This window comes from Hippoglossus stenolepis, chromosome 3 (assembly GCF_022539355.2).
Source record: "Hippoglossus stenolepis isolate QCI-W04-F060 chromosome 3, HSTE1.2, whole genome shotgun sequence".
In the NCBI taxonomy this organism is placed as follows: Eukaryota; Metazoa; Chordata; class Actinopteri; order Pleuronectiformes; family Pleuronectidae; genus Hippoglossus; species Hippoglossus stenolepis.
Genome location: NC_061485.1, coordinates 14,238,784 through 14,257,070, shown reverse-complemented (window position 1 = coordinate 14,257,070; position 18,287 = coordinate 14,238,784). Strand labels below are relative to the sequence as shown.

The following is an 18,287-nucleotide window of genomic DNA, read 5'->3' as shown; positions in this document are numbered from 1 at the left end:
GTATGATGTAAAAGTATGCTGCATATTCTGAACTGATTGGTTTTTAAGTCTTTGTTTTCATCTACTATTTTTTATTTCTTAGATATTTGATACATAATCAGTTTGTCAATGAAAACAGACGAACATCTGCTGGGTTTGAATAAACACGATCAAGCCTTCAGGGAGGTCAAGACATTTGTGACCTCAAATATTCCCAAGTGTGTGATAAATACGACATCTCTGTACAGGTGTTACGCAGCACACTGAGGATTGTGTGTGTGTGCGTGTGTGTGCGTGTGTGTGCGTGTGTGTGCGTGTGTGTGTGTGTGTGTGTGTGTGTGTGTGTGTGTGTGTGTGTGTGTGTGTGTGTGTGTGTGAGTGTGTGTGTGTGTGTTGCCACTTGGTCTTGAGTGAGACAGGATTTGAAGTAAGTGAAGACCGGGATGGAGCCGAGGAAAATAGAAATCTTTAAAGTGATTTCTTTTGTTGTTTTATTGAGTCGGCACCAAAAGAGAAACATTTATAACTGCAGTTATGAAAATGAAAGCTTCAAGTTCAGGTAAGTTAAATATCTAAAGTAATATATATATATTTATATGTTCAGAGTGTACAACTTAGAGTATTGTAGTAGTAACCTGTAAAGTTTAGACTTGACAACTGGTATGATTTAATTTATGAATTAATGGGAGATGCAAAGATGTTAATGACATGCAATTTTTATGTGATCTACTTTTTTAAGAATCATGAAAACATATACCACCAGTCTGCATCTCATTATGATTATTGCATTCATTTGTCTGTTCTGTTTTGTATTTTGACATTGCTCTATAAAATAAAGTTGATTTTAAGGATTTGTGATATGGCTGGCCGTAATGGTAATGCCATCTCTTATCATAACATCTATTGCATTTGAGATATTGTAAAATGACACCTAGTGACAATGCAGCCATTTGCTTGGACGTTTTTTTTAAAGTAGATATCACTGACATTCAACCTCTGCTCTTCAGTTTGTTAATGTGATATTCATCACATTTAACTGTATGTGCTACAGAACTATTCACAGCTCAATACCTCCATAGCTGAATGCAGAGGAGTAATTAGGATGGTTTACTGACAGTCACTTAACAGCATGTTTATGATACTGATACAATCAGTGTCAAATATCAAGTAGCTCTTGGCAGTCAAAGGTTGGCTGCTGGCAGATGATAACTCTTTGAAATACGTAATGCATTTCTAGATGTCTCCTGTCATACTGTATATCTTATCTTTTCACAAAGGGAAAATGTTTTATAATACTTTAATCAATTTAATAATAAATGGTTTCATAATATTTCATCATTGTATATTGTGTGGAGATGAGGTGAAGGCAGGAGGCCTGTTGGGGGTAAATGGACTGAATTCATTTTGTCATCGAGACTTTGACGTGCAGACAGGAGGAGCCAACTATCTAACCACCGACGGATGACCCACTCTACCCACTTGACCCCAGAAGTGTGATATTTAATGCTTGCTGCTTCTGTAAATACACTTGAATACACGTATGTAAATGTGAACACAGTCCGTATCTTCATTTAGACAAAACTAGTTTATTTGTATTCATTTGGCTGAACTGAGAATGAGGAATGCCAGTTTATCTCTGGTTGTTTCCAGCTCATTTTTGACTTTCCTGAACAAAGATGTGAATGTGGGAAGCTGTCAGTCACAGACTCCTCGTGAATTCTTTTGGTAAGTTTGATAATGCTGAAGCAATCCTCTGTTAAAGACTTGGGCATTTCAGAATAACTGCTAATATTTATGTTTAATAAATCACAAGTAAACAATAGTCTTTTGATGGAACTGGATCCCACATGGTGCATTGAGGTATTTGAGTTACAGGCCAAGTTATAGTGGATGCACCGTTGAGATTGTGGCAGTTGACCATGCCACGGGGCTCTCACCACAGCAACCAGAGACAACCATTCGGACTTCAGCATATTTTATTTAATCACCAACACACATGAACAAACATAAATAAACTTCAACTAAAGGCAACTAGCTTTACAGCTCCGTCGGTCTCTTCCAGAGTCTCTCCGTGTCCTGTGTGTTTCAGTCTCCCAGCTCTCACCTGTGCTGACTGATCCTCTGTGGTGGAGGTGAGGGGGCTGGGAGAGCGCCCTCACCTCCACAGAGATTAAAAAGAAAAAAAAGAATATTTAACTTTATTTACATTTGTGGGAATGGCCCTTTCATAAGAAACTATCGATTAGTTTTCATTGAATTTAATATTCAATTCTAATTCTAATTAAATTAAAATGTGCATTAGATATTCAGTATGTCCATGACAAAAAACAAGTTAGAAGTTATTACATGGTTATTCAATCCACAATATCTATTTGTATGTTTTATATTTATTGTTTAGATTTTTGAAAACAGTTTTAAAAGTATTGATTTACCTGCATTTTGCACGTGTCTAAGTTTTGTATTTAGTGATATTTTCATTCATATATTGACATGTTTCTAATTCTGATTATTTCTGTCTCCCTCAGGTTAGTGGTTCCAACACAGGCAGACAAACAGGTATCAAGTTCTTCACTTCATTTCTGTGCCTTTCCATTTCTTAATCATACACAAACTGCTTAATGATTTGTAAATTAAATAAACCTTGTGCAATTAAGGCTTTCTTGATTGTTTGTGTAGATTTTGAATATCATTTCCAGTAACAAATATAATCAGTATCATACCTGCAGCTCAGTTTAACATTTCTGTGATGTTTCCCTCAGATGATGTGGATTAGCAGATAGTCCTTTTCACTCAGGTCATCTTTCTTCTTCTTCCACTTCCTGTGTAGATGAGCAACAGCATTAGTTTGTTGTTTTAGTCCGTTTTTGTTATTGTTAATTGCTTTTATTGATGGAAGGGTGTGTTTTGTTTTTAAATCAGTTGTTTTATCTTCTACTTAGTCATTAGGGAAATGGTTTGTTTACAGAAACTCTCAATCTATTTTACACAAGGTTTGATAGAAGTTGGAATTTAGGAGGCAAGAAGATAATCTAATTGAAAAATGACATTGAGTTGCATGATGGGAAAACTACAATAGAACCATGCTGTAGAGTAAGTGGGGACATCTTGACATATATACACCTACTCAATATGCATCTAACCGTATCAGTTACCAGTTCATTGTGAACATAATGCATTTTCTCATTTGAGAATGCTGATGAGAAATCTGCTGAACCTGGTTAAACAGTTACCACCCATGAGTAACTGTAATAAGTCAAGCGAATGTGCCCACTTGAGGCAGTGTTTGTCAAAGTCATACCTGGCATACTATTGGTTGGGGAATTTTGACGGGGTCATTTCACTAAGACCTAAGAGCGAGAGTGGAAATCTGAGCGCGGAGGTTTTACAAGTTCACAGCAGCAGCTGGAGCACAAGACATTGTTCATGCAGCAACAGCATATCTGAGTGAAGGCAATCAGTTTCATTGTCTACTGTTTCTAATCAAGATAATGATAAAAAATTTTACGAACAGCATTACTGTCAATAAGACACATTGCAGTATTATTGACAAAGGATACATACGACACAGTAGTAAAGTAATGAATTACGGCCACAGTGAGTTTATACAGGAAATCAATTACCTAAATTTAATATTTCTAAGATCAATGTGCAATATCAGTGGTTAGTGAACTCACACTAAAATGAAAACAGACACAAACATGTCAACACCTGCAGCAAAAAGACCAGACAAAGTCACATATGTAATCAAACATTTAAACATAAAAAAATTGTGTGTAAATGTGTCATACCATATTTTAAGATGAACTGCGTCTTCTGTCCAATACATGGTCGGATTAAATCCAACAATTCCTCCGTGACCCTGAATAGGAACAAGCGTACCTTGTTGTAAACCAACCACATTCTATTTAATGCCCGTCATTGTGAGTAGATGGTGTATTATTAGGAGAGCAGAGGAGGATGATGATAGAGTAGCTGGTAATATAAGAAGCTTGTTTGCACCTTTGCAACTTGAGGCTCCCTCTGGTGTTTATAAGATGCGGTTGACCCCCCACCACCAACATCAGTAACACTCCTTACAACCAACAAACACTAAACCTCATCAAAAGCAAAATGTTATCTCTCTCCGAAGTGACAAGTGATACAGTTTAACGGGAGCACACATTAGAAGGTTGAAGGGCAGTGTGACAATTTACAACCTGACGCATGAACAGAGCATTTTCTATAAAGACGTAAAGGAGAAGCTCATCCCGGAGGTCAAGGAGTTAGTCAGTGTGACATTTGCATCATTCCAAACACATTGGCGCTGAAATGTTATAAATATTTCAATTCGCCGTTATATAATAACCATAACAACATGTCTAGATAGTGTGAATGACGCGACATATATTCAGTCTTGAGGAAAAGGTTTAAAGAGTCAGTCCATAGACGATCAGTGCTTACATGTAACTACTAGTGTGGGTTTCAAACCAGTGGGCAACACACAAACCTTCAAGCAGAAATTTTACCTTTGAAAAAAAACAATATATATAATACAAAACAACACGTTTCACAAATACAATAAAAATGTTTGTGTACTTACAAGGTTAAACATGGATGCTACTGTTAATGTGAAAGTATATCCATGGTGTTTGTGGCGAGCGAGTGGACGGGAATGTTACTCACCTTGGTTTGTTATCCTGAGCACAGTTGTTGCTGCTTGACAAATGAAGAAAGTGACACATGGAGATCAAAGGCCATAAAAACACAATAAGCCTCTTGAGCATGTGGCATTTGGCCCGAGGATCGGCACAAGCCTTGTGCTATATTTGAGTTTTGCCCTAATAAGACAGAAGATTTCCAAGCAGGAATCATGTAACCCACACGGTTGCTGGAGACAGAGGCTCATTTTATCATGTTGGTAACCACTTTAGAATGTATTCTTCTTATTGGATGCCCGTAAGAAGAGCCAATAGAAACAGAAGTTAATGGGGCTCTAACCTCACTGTTCAGGGTGAGGTGACTTTCTTGGCAAGAATGGTAAACTCGTCATCTTTGACATCTCCTCACACTATCTAATGAACAGTAAAGCTTCATAATGAATGTGACGATAAACATCCTCATATTTCATGTGCATAAAAGCAAATCTTCACGTAAAGGGTGAAGAGATTTCTGAAACATTGAGGAAGCGTAGCCGGGATCCATCACTCAGTCACTCTACATTTAGGGACGGTCCCCCTCTCCCTTGTGTATGCCTTCAGAGCAATAATAAGAACAGCTGTTGGCACTGTTGTGAGAAACAATCCCTTGGCAATCCCTCCTTTCTTTTTTTTTTTTTTAAAAGGTCACTGGCACTCATTTCATTTTTTTTAATAATTTCTGACTTGTAAGGACTGTGAAACACTATATCAGTGACTTTTTGAAGCTTCTCCAAGGCATAGCACAGGGTCACTGTTGCGCAAGAACAGCTGTGCAAAAAAGCTGCATTGGTCACACCTTTGGACTGTAGGCAATTACTGACTTAAGCTTCTGCAAGAACTGAACCGACCGCATACATGTACCTTATTTAAATGTATGGTATCCACAAGCAGAACCACCCTCTCATCAGTTTGTCTTTAATTCATAACAATAAAATATATGTATTATGACAAAAAGATGCTCTCATCCTCACATCAGACAACCGATGCTATAGACATCACAGCATCCTAATTGTCCAGGAATACTGGAATATTATACAATATTTCCAAAAACCCTAATTCCCAACAATTCTACCGTCACTCAACGACCTGGCGTGGAAACATCCAATAAACTGTGTTATGTTGCACCTAGAGGTAAGAAACTACTGCACAAGCACAATGCCAAGAAACATGACCAAATACAGCATGACACATGTGATAGGCTCCCATCACTCTATATAAACGGATCCACAAACCTCCACCGGGGACAGGCACCCAGTAAAGGTAAGTCTCACATAGTGAGTCAGCACATACAATACAATGCATGTTTCTTATCAAATATTTGGTTTAAATAGTAGAACTATTAGATAAACATGTAACTCTCGTGAGCAATAACCTTTGTGATCATTATTCTTTTTTTTCTTTTCAGTCTGCACTGAAGTCTGCCAGAAACCCCCCTGCTTACCTGGTGTGCTCCAAGGTAAACACACAGTTTACCTGAGCTACTGTCCAGGACACTAATAACTTAATAGTTTACTTTATTAACAGTGTACATGTACTAAACTCATAGTACCCTATCGACATCAATGTTGTTTGTACTTTGCCAAGCCTAGTAGGTACAGTAGCTGTCTTAAACCAGTTTTAGACCATTGGTAACAACAGTATTATTAGACACTGCATGCGGCACCAGTAGCGCATCTATCTATCTACTTCCCTAGAATTCAAAATAAATGACTATCGTCTTGTTTCATCACCTGCAGTAAAGGGTCATCATGAGTGGGGACCCGGAAATGGAGTGTTTTGGCCTGGCAGCCATTTACCTCCGGAAGCCAGAGAGAGAGAGGCTTGAGGCTCAGAACACGCCGTTTGATGCTAAATCAGCGTTCTTTGTGACCGAGCCGGCTGAGATGTACCTCAAAGGGAAACTCATCAAGAAGGAGGGCGGCAAAGTCACAGTGGAGACTTTCTGTGGAAAGGTAAGAATGAAAACACTTTAGTTTTGCTTTGCTTTACATGTTGTAGGTTCTGCACTATATTGATAGGGTGAAAAGATGTTTTGAAAAGTAAAAGATAAAAATGAATTAAAAATAATATGTCCAAATGAATTTCCAAAAATGAAAATTTATAATTTCTGATTAGAAGCGAAGACTTTAAAATCTGATGACAAATTAGACACGACAAAATGAACGCTTGTTGGTAACTCATTTTATTTCTGTGCCTCTTCTGTCTCTTTGGCAGACTCTCACTGTAAAAGACACTGAAATCTTCCCCATGAACCCTCCCAAGTATGATAAGATCGAGGACATGGCCATGATGACCCACCTCAGTGAGCCTTCTGTGCTGTATAACCTCAAAGAGCGTTACTCAGCGTGGATGATCTACGTGAGTTCTATGGAGAGAAGAGATTACTTTCATATCGTATCCATGCATGCAGAAGTTTCACCAACCTTTTGATAACCTTAAAAATTAGGATTCAAACACAGTTGCTGTCACAACTTTTGTGATTTTGACTGAAGAGCTCATCAGTCCACTGGACGTGTCTCCAAATGACTCTGGTGTATCCAGATGATGGCTTGCCTATTTTAAAGCAACACTATGCAACTTTTTCACTTCAAAATATCAGCTTTGAATTTTGTTGGATAGTTCACTGACTTAGAACAGGGAGAATGATGCTGCTTTCATTCCCCCTCTTCACCCTGAATGTTATTGCTCTATGTAACTTTGGTGAGTTCGTAGGCATGACTGACTGACTGACTGTAGAAGCTTCAATTGTCGGACCCAGCAGGTTCAAGAGTGATGATGAACTGTAGATCAGTTAAAAAGATGTAGAGGTCATTAAAAACCAATGAGGAAGAGCCACCTTTGAGTTTTGTTTTCACTTCAATGCAGTCAGAGCTTTCTCTCCACATGAAAACCACCTAATCGCTCGGAACACAGAGCCCCACAGATATAATCACCAATGTGGCTGCAGAGGGCGCTGTTACTCAGTTAGAGCTACATAGTGATGCTTTAAATATTTTTTTGTGATGTGGTCATAGGTAAGTTTTAGGGATGTTTTTCTCCTGAAGCATCAACTTCTAAAAAAAAATATATACAATGACGATGGGAAGACATGTGTCAGTAAGAATACCCTCTGTCTCCACAGACCTACTCCGGGCTGTTCTGCGTCACTGTGAATCCCTACAAGTGGCTCCCAGTGTATGATTCAGGGGTTGTAGCAGGATACAGAGGAAAGAAGAGGATTGAGGCTCCACCCCACATCTTCTCCATCTCTGATAACGCCTATCAGTTCATGCTCCAAGGTATTTATCAATTTTTAAATTACTATGTCTCCATAAAAGCTGCTGTACTTACAGTGGAGGAGTAAACTTGTATATTGTTTGAATATTTTACAGACAGAGAAAACCAGTCAATTCTGATTACGTAAGTGTGAATTGTTTTATATTATTCATAGGTCTTGGGAACAGTAGTAAAATAAATTATTAGAAGTGTTTTCTAATGATAATAAATTGATATTTATAATACTTTTTACACATCCTCAAACCCAGCGGAGAATCCGGTGCAGGAAAGACCGTCAACACCAAACGTGTCATCCAGTACTTTGCGACAATCGCAGTGGCTGGTGGAAAAAAAGTTGAACATACTTCTGGAAAAATGCAGGTAAGAGAAGTCAAACAATATTTATATGAAATCTAAAATCATGAAAAGCTGAGTAAAAAGCCGACCAAATTATTTTTATGTTTAGGGGTCACTGGAAGATCAAATCATTGCCGCAAACCCTCTGTTGGAAGCTTATGGCAATGCCAAGACTGTGAGGAATGACAATTCCTCTCGTTTTGTAAGTTTTTTTCTAATTTAACTTATTGTAGATTGTTTGCTGTTTTGTGACAAGGATCATTCAACATGACAGAATTTAGATTTTAATGTTAACCTGTTTCTGCGCAGGGAAAGTTCATCAGAATTCATTTTGGCTCAACTGGAAAGCTGGCTTCAGCTGATATTGAAACATGTAAGATGTTTTGTGAAAACTTATAGCGCAACATATTTTCATTGTGTTGTCAACTTCTTCAGGGGTGATGTTCCTTAATTGTTAATAACTTAAACCCACATAGATCTGCTGGAGAAGTCTCGAGTTACGTTCCAGTTGTCTGCTGAGAGGAGCTACCACATCTTCTACCAGCTCACAACCGGATACAGACCTGAGATCACAGGTAAGAAATGAGTGAATAATGTTGTATTTATTGTCTTCAAGAGAATGAACTGTATGTGCTCTGATTTATTTTGCATCTATCTTTTTTATTTATTTTTCTGCAGAGGCTCTGCTGATCACCACAAATCCATATGACTATCACATGATCAGTCAGGGTGAAATCACTGTCAAGAGTATCGATGACATTGAAGAATTCATTGCCACTGATGTAAGGATGACTTTACTATGATTTTTAAATTTACTCCTATAACAAATCAGATTTATGATCACTTAAACAATTCCTGTTTTTATTACTGACACAAAGTTACCAATTCATTACAGCAATGAATCCTACTTTTAATACGCTTGGTGGGTTTATCTTTTTGTCATTGAGGGTTTGATCCAATTATAAGGTCATTTTTGAGGCTGTTACCGATGCTAGTGGGAGAAAGACATGATAAATCCACCTATGTCTTTATTTTGAAAAACTGTAAGTGTCTTCACCTTGGAACTCCAGATGTGATTTGTGTTATAAGGGATTACATGTACCTGGATTTTAGTTTTGACAAAGCATTGCTAAATATTTGTGGAGGCAGGGGGCAGCAATGAGTGTTTATTCTAAAGAACAACAGAAGCTTTTGTTTCAAACCTTCTCTTTTTATCACAGACTGCCATCGACATCCTGGGCTTCACTTTAGAAGAGAAAAACGGCATATTCAAGCTGACTGGATCTGTGATGCATCACGGAAACATGAAATTTAAGCTGAAGCCGCGTGAAGAGCAGGCTGAGCCAGACGGCAGTGAGGGTAAGAAACCCACATACCATGAGCTTCTATGTTGTAGCACAGGTTTTGATTAGTGAATTAATGAATAGGTACGTTGATGACGTCACCTCAGTATTATGGATTTTAACCATGACTTGGTGTTCTGTTTTTTAGTGGCAGATAAAATCGCCTACCTCATGGGCCTGAACTCTGCTGATTTGCTCAAAGCTCTCTGCTACCCCAGAGTGAAGGTTGGGAACGAGTTTGTGACCAAAGGTCAAACTGTCAATCAGGTAGGTGGAGATAAAAAGGAGGAAAGAGGAGATAAAATTAACTTAGACACCACAAATATGTTTTTCAAGTATCTAGGTCCTCTTTTATGCTGATGATAGTCTTCTTAATTAATGTTGACAAAGCCTCTTATTAAAGTTCTCTAAGCGATATCCCTTGCTTTATCCCATAAATATAGAAGCATGTTTTGCTCATTTTAACAGTATAATTCTTAATGTTTTACAATTCTTTTGTAAAATCAGGTCAACAATTCCGTCAGTGCTCTCTCCAAGTCTATCTATGAGAAAATGTTCTTGTGGATGGTCATCAGAATCAATGAGATGCTGGACACCAGGCAGGCAAGAAGCTCTTTCATCGGTGTCCTGGATATTGCAGGGTTTGAAATCTTTGATGTAAGTCTGTTTGGCTGATGAGACAAAATCATACAAAGCTTCATTTAAATCATTTTGATCAACGTTTTCATATTTAAGTCGAGATAGACCAAATCTAAGAGAATGAGAATTTGACATTTTCATCTCTTTAGTACAACAGCTTGGAGCAGCTGTGCATCAACTTCACCAATGAAAAACTGCAACAGTTTTTCAACCACCACATGTTTGTCCTGGAGCAAGAAGAGTACAAGAAAGAGGGAATTGAATGGGTGTTCATTGACTTTGGTATGGATCTGGCCGCCTGCATTGAGCTTATTGAGAAGGTGAGAAACTTGCTTTATGTTCATGAATATAGAAAACTGTCTGATGACTCGAAGGTTTTTTGTTTTAAATAATAATTTCTTCATTACAGCCAATGGGCATCTTCTCCATCCTTGAAGAGGAGTGCATGTTCCCCAAGGCGTCAGACATGACCTTCAAGAACAAACTGTACGACCAGCATCTTGGTAAAAGCAAAGCCTTTGAGAAACCAAAACCTACCAAAGGCAAAGCTGAGGCCCACTTCTCTCTGGGGCACTATGCTGGCAATGTTGATTACAATGTCACTGGCTGGTTGGAAAAGAACAAAGACCCCCTGAACGACTCAGTGGTTCAGCTCTACCAGAAGTCTTCAGTCAAACTGCTGGCTCTACTCTATGCAACACACGCCGGAGCAGATGGTAAGGACCACGTCTATAAGAACAAATCTGGAGGTGTCCATTTGTCTACAGCTTAAGACAGTCCAAGTCAAAATACTTGTTGATGAATATTATTGAAATTCTATTTTCATGTAACAGCTGAAAGTAGTGGTAAAAAAGCCGGGAAGAAGAAGGGTGGGTCTTTTCAGACAGTATCTGCTATGTTCAGGGTAAGAACCACAATTAACACCCTAAAGACATAAGTGTACAGCAATATGTGAACCATTATATTCCTACATGCTACTAAAAAGGTTATTCTTCTTCTGTATTTCAGGAGAATTTGGGGAAGCTGATGACTAACCTGAGGAGCACTCATCCTCATTTTGTACGTTGTTTGATTCCAAATGAATCAAAGACTCCAGGTAATCCCACTATCAGGATTAATTTATGCATTTATAAAGACTACTGTCACATGTGACACAGAACTGGATTTCACATGTCTTTAAGGTCTTATGGAGAACTTCCTGGTCATCCACCAGCTCAGGTGTAACGGTGTGCTGGAAGGAATCAGGATCTGCAGGAAAGGTTTCCCCAGCAGAATCCAATATGGTGACTTCAAGCAGAGGTGACTACTAATGATGACAAATTGTTTTTAATTGATAGTCTCATACGAAACTATTAATTAATGATAAATTTCCCTCAAATCAGATACAAAGTATTGAATGCCAGTGTCATCCCTGAGGGACAGTTCATTGACAACAAGAAGGCTTCAGAGAAACTCTTGGGCTCTATTGATATCGACCATACTCAGTACAAGTTTGGACACACAAAGGTAATCCATTCATCCCTTAAGGTTTTTTTTATTTACAGCAATCCTGATTCTGTAGAAGAACATCATGTAAAGTAATACTATATTACAGGTATTCTTCAAAGCTGGTCTTCTGGGAGCTCTGGAGGAGATGAGAGATGAAAAACTTGCTATTCTGGTCACAATGACTCAGGCTCTCTGCAGGGGTTTCCTCATGAGGAGAGAGTTTGTCAAGATGCTAGAGCGCAGGTGCTGTTGACATTTTTACTTTTAACACGTAATTTTTAAGTCACATATTTGTTTGCTGAAGAATAAATGAATCTTTTTATTTTTTTGATACTCCTTTGATCATCCCCAGGGAGGCAGTTTACTCTATTCAGTACAACATCCGCTCATTCATGAATGTCAAAACCTGGCCATGGATGAAGCTGTACTTCAAGATCAAGCCCCTGCTGAAGAGTGCAGAGACTGAGAAAGAGATGGTCCAAATGAAAGAGGACTTTAAAAAGACCAAAGAGGAGCTAGCGAAGGCTCTGGCCAAGAAGAAGGAGCTGGAAGAGAAGATGGTTTCTCTGCTGCAGGAGAAGAATGATCTCTTGCTTCAAGTGCAGTCTGTAAGTATGATCACCATGCTCTTTGTGTCTGTTTCTAATTAATATCCTCAACAATCACCTACTTGCTTGATTTTACTTTTAGGAAGGTGAAAACCTCACAGATGCTGAGGAAAGGTGTGAGGGGCTCATTAAATCCAAGATCCAGCTTGAGGCCAAAGTCAAAGAGACGTCGGAGAGACTGGAGGACGAGGAGGAAATGAATGGTGAGTTGACTGCAAAGAAGAGGAAGCTGGAGGACGAATGCTCCGAGCTGAAGAAAGACATTGACGACTTGGAGCTCACGCTGGCCAAGGTGGAAAAGGAGAAACATGCCACTGAGAACAAGGTGATGGTCATAACTTCAGTTTATTAAACAATGTACATTTTGTGTACTTTGATCAAATATTAACAATTTATTAAAACCCTTTAGGTTAAAAACCTGGTGGAGGAAATGGCTTCTCAAGATGAGACCATTGCAAAGCTGTCTAAAGAGAAGAAAGCCCTCCAAGAGGCTCATCAGCAGACCCTGGATGATCTGCAGGCAGAGGAAGACAAAGTCAATACTCTGACGAAGGCTAAAGTGAAGCTGGAGCAGCAAGTGGACGATGTGAGTAATAATAACAAACTGTGATTTCAGTCTTCGTGAAAAAGAAATAAGAATTAACACCCCTTCTCGATTAAAACAGCTCGAAGGTTCTCTGGAGCAAGAAAAGAAGCTTCGTATGGACCTTGAACGAGCCAAAAGAAAGCTTGAGGGAGATCTCAAGCTGGCCCAGGAATCCTTAATGGATCTGGAGAACGACAAGCAGCAGGCTGACGAGAAAATAAAGAAGTGAGTGAAATAGCATTCATATAAACAGTGAAGTCGTGTTTGACCCAACTTGGTTTGTCTGGACGTACTGAAGCAATAGTAAAATTCTCCTTTCATCAAAGAGCACAAACTCAGAGTACTGTTTACATGCTCTTCTACAAATTTAAAGAATACTACTTCACTATCAAAACTGATTATATCAATGTTTTTACGATTACCGGACAGCAAATCATGATCAGAGTCAGTAGAAATCTCATTTCCATGTGTTACAATTTGTTTAACAATTCTTTCCCAATGTTTATGAAATGTTTATCTTCACAGGAAGGACTTTGAAACAAGCCAGCTTCTGAGCAAGATTGAGGATGAACAATCACTTTCTGTTCAGCTTCAGAAGAAGATTAAAGAACTTCAGGTTGGCGCAGTTTTTCAATAGCATCTAATACTGACTGCACCCCACTGACGTTGGATGGCCCAGATGTGCTTGACTTGTAGAAAGAATATAAGAATGTGGTTGTGTTCATCTGTGTTTTGGAAAATATTAGGCTCGTATTGAGGAGCTGGAGGAGGAGATCGAGGCTGAGAGAGCTGCTCGGGCCAAGGTGGAGAAGCAGAGGTCTGATCTCTCCAGGGAACTTGAAGAGATCAGCGAGAGGCTGGAAGAGGCCGGAGGAGCGACATCTGTTCAAATCGAGATGAACAAGAAGCGCGAGGCCGAGTTTCTGAAGCTGCGTCGTGATCTTGAAGAGTCCACCCTACAGCACGAGGCCACGGCTGCTGCTCTGCGCAAGAAGCAGGCTGACAGCTCGGCGGAGCTGGGAGAGCAGATCGATAACCTCCAGAGAGTCAAACAGAAGCTGGAGAAAGAGAAAAGTGAATTCAAGATGGAGATCGACGACCTCAGCAGCAACATGGAGGCTGTTGCCAAAGCAAAGGTAAAGTTAAAACCTTAAAAACCTCAGCTCTCTCAGAATTAGATGATGTTGCTTTACTTCATCAACACATTTTTTTGTTTATTTAAGGCCAATCTGGAGAAGATGTGTCGTACTCTTGAGGATCAATTGAGTGAGCTGAAGACCAGAAATGAAGAACATGTGCGACAATTGAATGATATTAGTGTTCAAAGGGCAAGACTGCAAACAGAGAATGGTAGGAAAAAAAAAATTAGTATTGTTTTCTAATGCCAATTAGTCTTATTTGTCATTCAATGGCAAAATTGCATTAGGATTACTTTTTAATTTGCTGTTGCGTCTTAGGTGAATTCAGTCGCCAAGTGGAGGAGAAAGAAGCCCTGGTCTCTCAGCTAACACGTAGCAAGCAAGCTTACACCCAGCAGATTGAAGAGCTCAAGAGACACGTTGAAGAGGAAGTTAAAGTATGTGCACATTAAAAACACAGACTCCAGACATATGCAGTGTGGCATGACTAAAGCAGTTCTTCGTTTGAAGTGAGACAGACAAAGAATCTCCTTAATAAAAATGGTTTTGTTTCGTTGTAAGGCCAAGAATGCCCTGGCTCATGCTGTGCAGTCATCCCGTCATGACTGCGACCTGCTCAGAGAGCAGTATGAAGAGGAGCAGGAGGCCAAGTGTGAGCTGCAGCGAGGGATGTCCAAGGCCAACAGCGAGGTGGCTCAGTGGAGAAGCAAATACGAGACTGATGCCATTCAGCGCACTGAGGAGCTGGAGGAGGCCAAGTAATGGACAGTCCTGAAGTCACACTTGTTTCCACATGTATCCACAAGTTTTCATAAACCCATTTATTATCTATTCTAACAGGAAAAAGCTCGCCCAGCGTCTTCAGGATGCAGAGGAATGCATCGAGGCTGTGAATGCTAAATGTGCCTCTCTGGAAAAGACCAAACAGAGACTGCACGCTGAAGTGGAGGACCTGATGATCGATGTGGAGAGAGCCAACGCTCTGGCTGCTAACCTCGACAAGAAGCAGAGGAACTTTGATAAGGTTAGACTGTTTTATTTCTTCTTAGTGCTTTATAATGAAGGACACTGAATTATGTATTGCTGAAAAAACATTGGTCTTCTTAATGTTTTCAGGTTCTTGCAGAGTGGAAGCAGAAGTATGAGGAGAGCCAGGCGGAGCTGGAGGGATCTCTGAAGGAGGCTCGTTCTTTGAGCACCGAGATGTTCAAGCTGAAAAATTCATATGAAGAAACTCTGGATCACCTGGAGACTCTGAAGAGGGAGAACAAGAACCTGCAACGTATGAAAAGTTTTTAGAATGCACTTTCCTTTCTACACTAAGGGTATCGAACTTCAGGAAAGCCATTTCAAATGCTTTGTATAAAAGGAAAGGTTATGAAGAGTGTGCCCCCCAGTGGGTCAACAGGCTTACTGTGTATGGTCTGTGACTTTATATTAACGTCATCTGTACAGCAGTATGTTACAGTTTTTGGAAGTGAACAAGTGCAGAGTACTGTTTATTTAAATAGATATATGTATTATATCATTAATATCACACTTTCTTAAACAACATATGCACTATGTTTCTTACAGACGAGATCTCTGATTTAACTGAGCAAATTGGTGAGAGTGGAAAAACCATTCATGAATTGGATAAAGCCAAAAAGACTGCAGAAATTGAGAAGTCTGAACTCCAAACTTCACTTGAAGAGGCAGAGGTACTGTCAAAATACCTCTTATTGAAATCAACTTTAATATTGCTGGACCTGTGCAACATAAATATGTTTTGTGTCCAAGGCTACCCTGGAGCATGAGGAGTCCAAGATCCTGCGTGTCCAGCTGGAGCTCACCCAAGTCAAGAGTGAAATTGACAGGAAACTTGCTGAGAAGGACGAGGAGATCGAGCAGATCAAGAGGAACAGCCAGAGAGTGATGGAGACCATGCAGAGCACGCTGGACGCTGAGATCAGGAGCAGGAACGATGCCCTGAGAATCAAGAAGAAGATGGAGGGAGACCTGAATGAGATGGAGGTTCAGCTGAGCCATGCCAACCGACAGGCAGCTGAATCCCAGAAACAGCTGAGAAACGTGCAGGGGCAGCTTAAGGTATGGTGGAGGGTCAAAGAAAACTGTAAGTAAAGCTCACTTTATTTCTACTGCATTGTAAATGTGTTTTTATGATTTATTTAGGATGCACAACTGCACCTTGATGAAGCGATCAGAGGTCATGAGGAAATGAAGGAGCAGGTGGCCATGGTGGAGCGCAGGAACATCCTGATGCTGGCTGAGATCGAGGAGCTCAGAGCTGCACTGGAGCAGACGGAGAGAGGCCGCAAAGTGGCTGAACAGGAGCTGATTGATGCCAGCGAGCGCGTGGGACTGCTGCACTCTCAGGTAAATAAAGGTTCAAGCAACATGAGACCCCTAGCAACCTAAAAATTACGATATACCATATAATGAAAAATGTTATTCCATCAGAACACCAGCCTCATCAACACCAAGAAGAAGTTAGAGGCTGACCTCATTCAGATCCAGGGTGAAGTGGAGGATTCTGTTCAGGAAGCAAGAAATGCTGAAGAAAAGGCCAAGAAGGCCATCACTGATGTGAGATATCCTAACATGTGTTTATACAGTAGCCATTTCTCACATTGAAGTTCTCTGACAGTTTAAACAATCGGAAATTCTTCAAAATTTCAGGCAGCCATGATGGCAGAGGAACTGAAGAAGGAGCAGGACACTAGCTCTCATTTGGAGAGGATGAAGAAGAACATGGAGGTGACAGTGAAGGACCTGCAGCACCGCCTGGATGAAGCTGAGAATCTGGCCATGAAGGGCGGCAAGAAGCAGCTCCAGAAACTGGAGGCTAGAGTAAGTGGCACAGAGACATACCAATTCATATTTACTATACAAGAGGATGACATTTTAACTTTTAAATCATTGAATTCTTCTTCATTCAAGGTTCGTGAACTGGAGGCTGAAGTAGATGCTGAACAGAGGCGTGGTGCTGATGCTATCAAGGGAGTGCGGAAATATGAGAGAAGAGTAAAGGAACTCAGTTATCAGGTCAACTACAATTTTATACAATAATAATGAAACTACTACAAATACCATAAATCTTAATAATCTGCAGTAATTAAGACAGTTTACTCATGGTTGTCATTTCTGATTCGCAACAGACTGAGGAGGACAAGAAGACCGTTTCCAGACTTCAGGATCTGGTGGACAAGCTGCAGCTCAAAGTGAAGGCCTACAAGAGGCAGGCTGAGGAATCTGTGAGTACACTCCTCATAATGACACGTGTCATGCAAATGTCAGTCTACACATTTTGACTTCAATGTGCCTTATACAACAGGAGGAGCAGGCCAACACTCACCTGTCCAGGTACAGGAAGGTTCAGCACGAGATGGAGGAGGCTCAGGAGCGAGCCGACATCGCCGAGTCTCAGGTCAACAAGCTGAGGGCCAAGAGTCGGGAAATCGTCAAGGTAAAAATCTGACATTAATTACTTTTGTACAAGTGCTCATTTCAGCAAATTTAGATTATCTGGTCAAATGTTTTATATTCCATTCCCCCCCTCTCATTACAGTCCAAGGATGCAGAGGAGTGAGGAGGAAGTCAATGTCACACAGTAACAAGAAGTCATAAAATATGAGAGTCTTGTTACTCGTTCACTTTGGCGTGTTAAGCATGCTGGCTGTGATATAAAAAAGCAATAAAAGATAGATGGAGTGTTGTTGCATCTTTTTTGTCCTTCTAATCATTTTTAAATGACTGATTTACTGTTTAAATATTAAGTTTTCAGGTAATTACACTATGAATCAGTGTGTAACCAAGGACACACAAATAAGTTACAAGGACATGGCACGATGTTATACAGACAATATCTGCTACAAACAATAGATATTTAGATTTTTCATTTTAAATAAACGTAAGAGGATTTTGAAATAACATTTTAAATGTTATTTCAAAATGTCTATATTGACACCAAGTAGAGAAAGTATATGTGGTGCCGCAATAGTTTTATTTCAATATTAGAACTAAGGTACTGTACTTGTCAATTTTGAACTGGCTTTTAGAAAAGGGTCTTTTTAAAGTGTTACTTAACTCTGAGCTCTTTAAAGGTTCAGTTTGTAGAACTTAGTGACATCTAGTGGTGAAGTTGCATGTTGCAGCTGAATACCCCTCACCTCACCTTCCCCTTCCAAACATGAAAAAGATTCTGTGGAAGCCTTCAG

General features: G+C 39.8%; 1 protein-coding gene and 1 long non-coding RNA gene across 2 annotated transcripts; one reads left to right on the top strand and one right to left on the bottom strand.

Annotated features, from left to right (window-relative positions):
- Positions 1-1,937: 1,937 nt before the first annotated feature.
- On the bottom strand, positions 1,938-4,791 carry LOC118105520. The gene is made up of 4 exons (XR_004695128.1): positions 4,642-4,791; positions 3,768-3,838; positions 2,700-2,798; positions 1,938-2,138 (listed from the first exon to the last, which is right to left on the bottom strand). It is a non-coding gene; the product is annotated as an uncharacterized LOC118105520 (long non-coding RNA).
- A 1,057-nt stretch (positions 4,792-5,848) lies between these two features.
- Positions 5,849-17,781, top strand: LOC118105516 (myosin heavy chain, fast skeletal muscle). Its single transcript, XM_035153383.2, has 41 exons — positions 5,849-5,915; positions 6,061-6,111; positions 6,392-6,607; positions 6,870-7,013; positions 7,777-7,933; positions 8,027-8,054; positions 8,180-8,291; positions 8,377-8,469; positions 8,577-8,640; positions 8,744-8,842; positions 8,946-9,049; positions 9,488-9,626; positions 9,759-9,877; positions 10,118-10,267; positions 10,399-10,569; positions 10,659-10,965; positions 11,083-11,153; positions 11,258-11,345; positions 11,431-11,548; positions 11,632-11,755; positions 11,844-11,980; positions 12,090-12,345; positions 12,428-12,670; positions 12,755-12,931; positions 13,011-13,156; positions 13,457-13,547; positions 13,678-14,067; positions 14,155-14,281; positions 14,389-14,507; positions 14,632-14,828; positions 14,911-15,094; positions 15,187-15,352; positions 15,646-15,770; positions 15,850-16,158; positions 16,243-16,446; positions 16,531-16,656; positions 16,750-16,920; positions 17,011-17,115; positions 17,229-17,324; positions 17,405-17,536; positions 17,639-17,781. The coding sequence occupies exons 3-41, from the start codon at positions 6,404-6,406 to the stop codon at positions 17,657-17,659; spliced, it is 5,814 nt and encodes a 1,937-aa protein (XP_035009274.1). The 5' UTR covers positions 5,849-5,915; positions 6,061-6,111; positions 6,392-6,403; the 3' UTR covers positions 17,660-17,781.
- Positions 17,782-18,287: the final 506 nt, after the last annotated feature.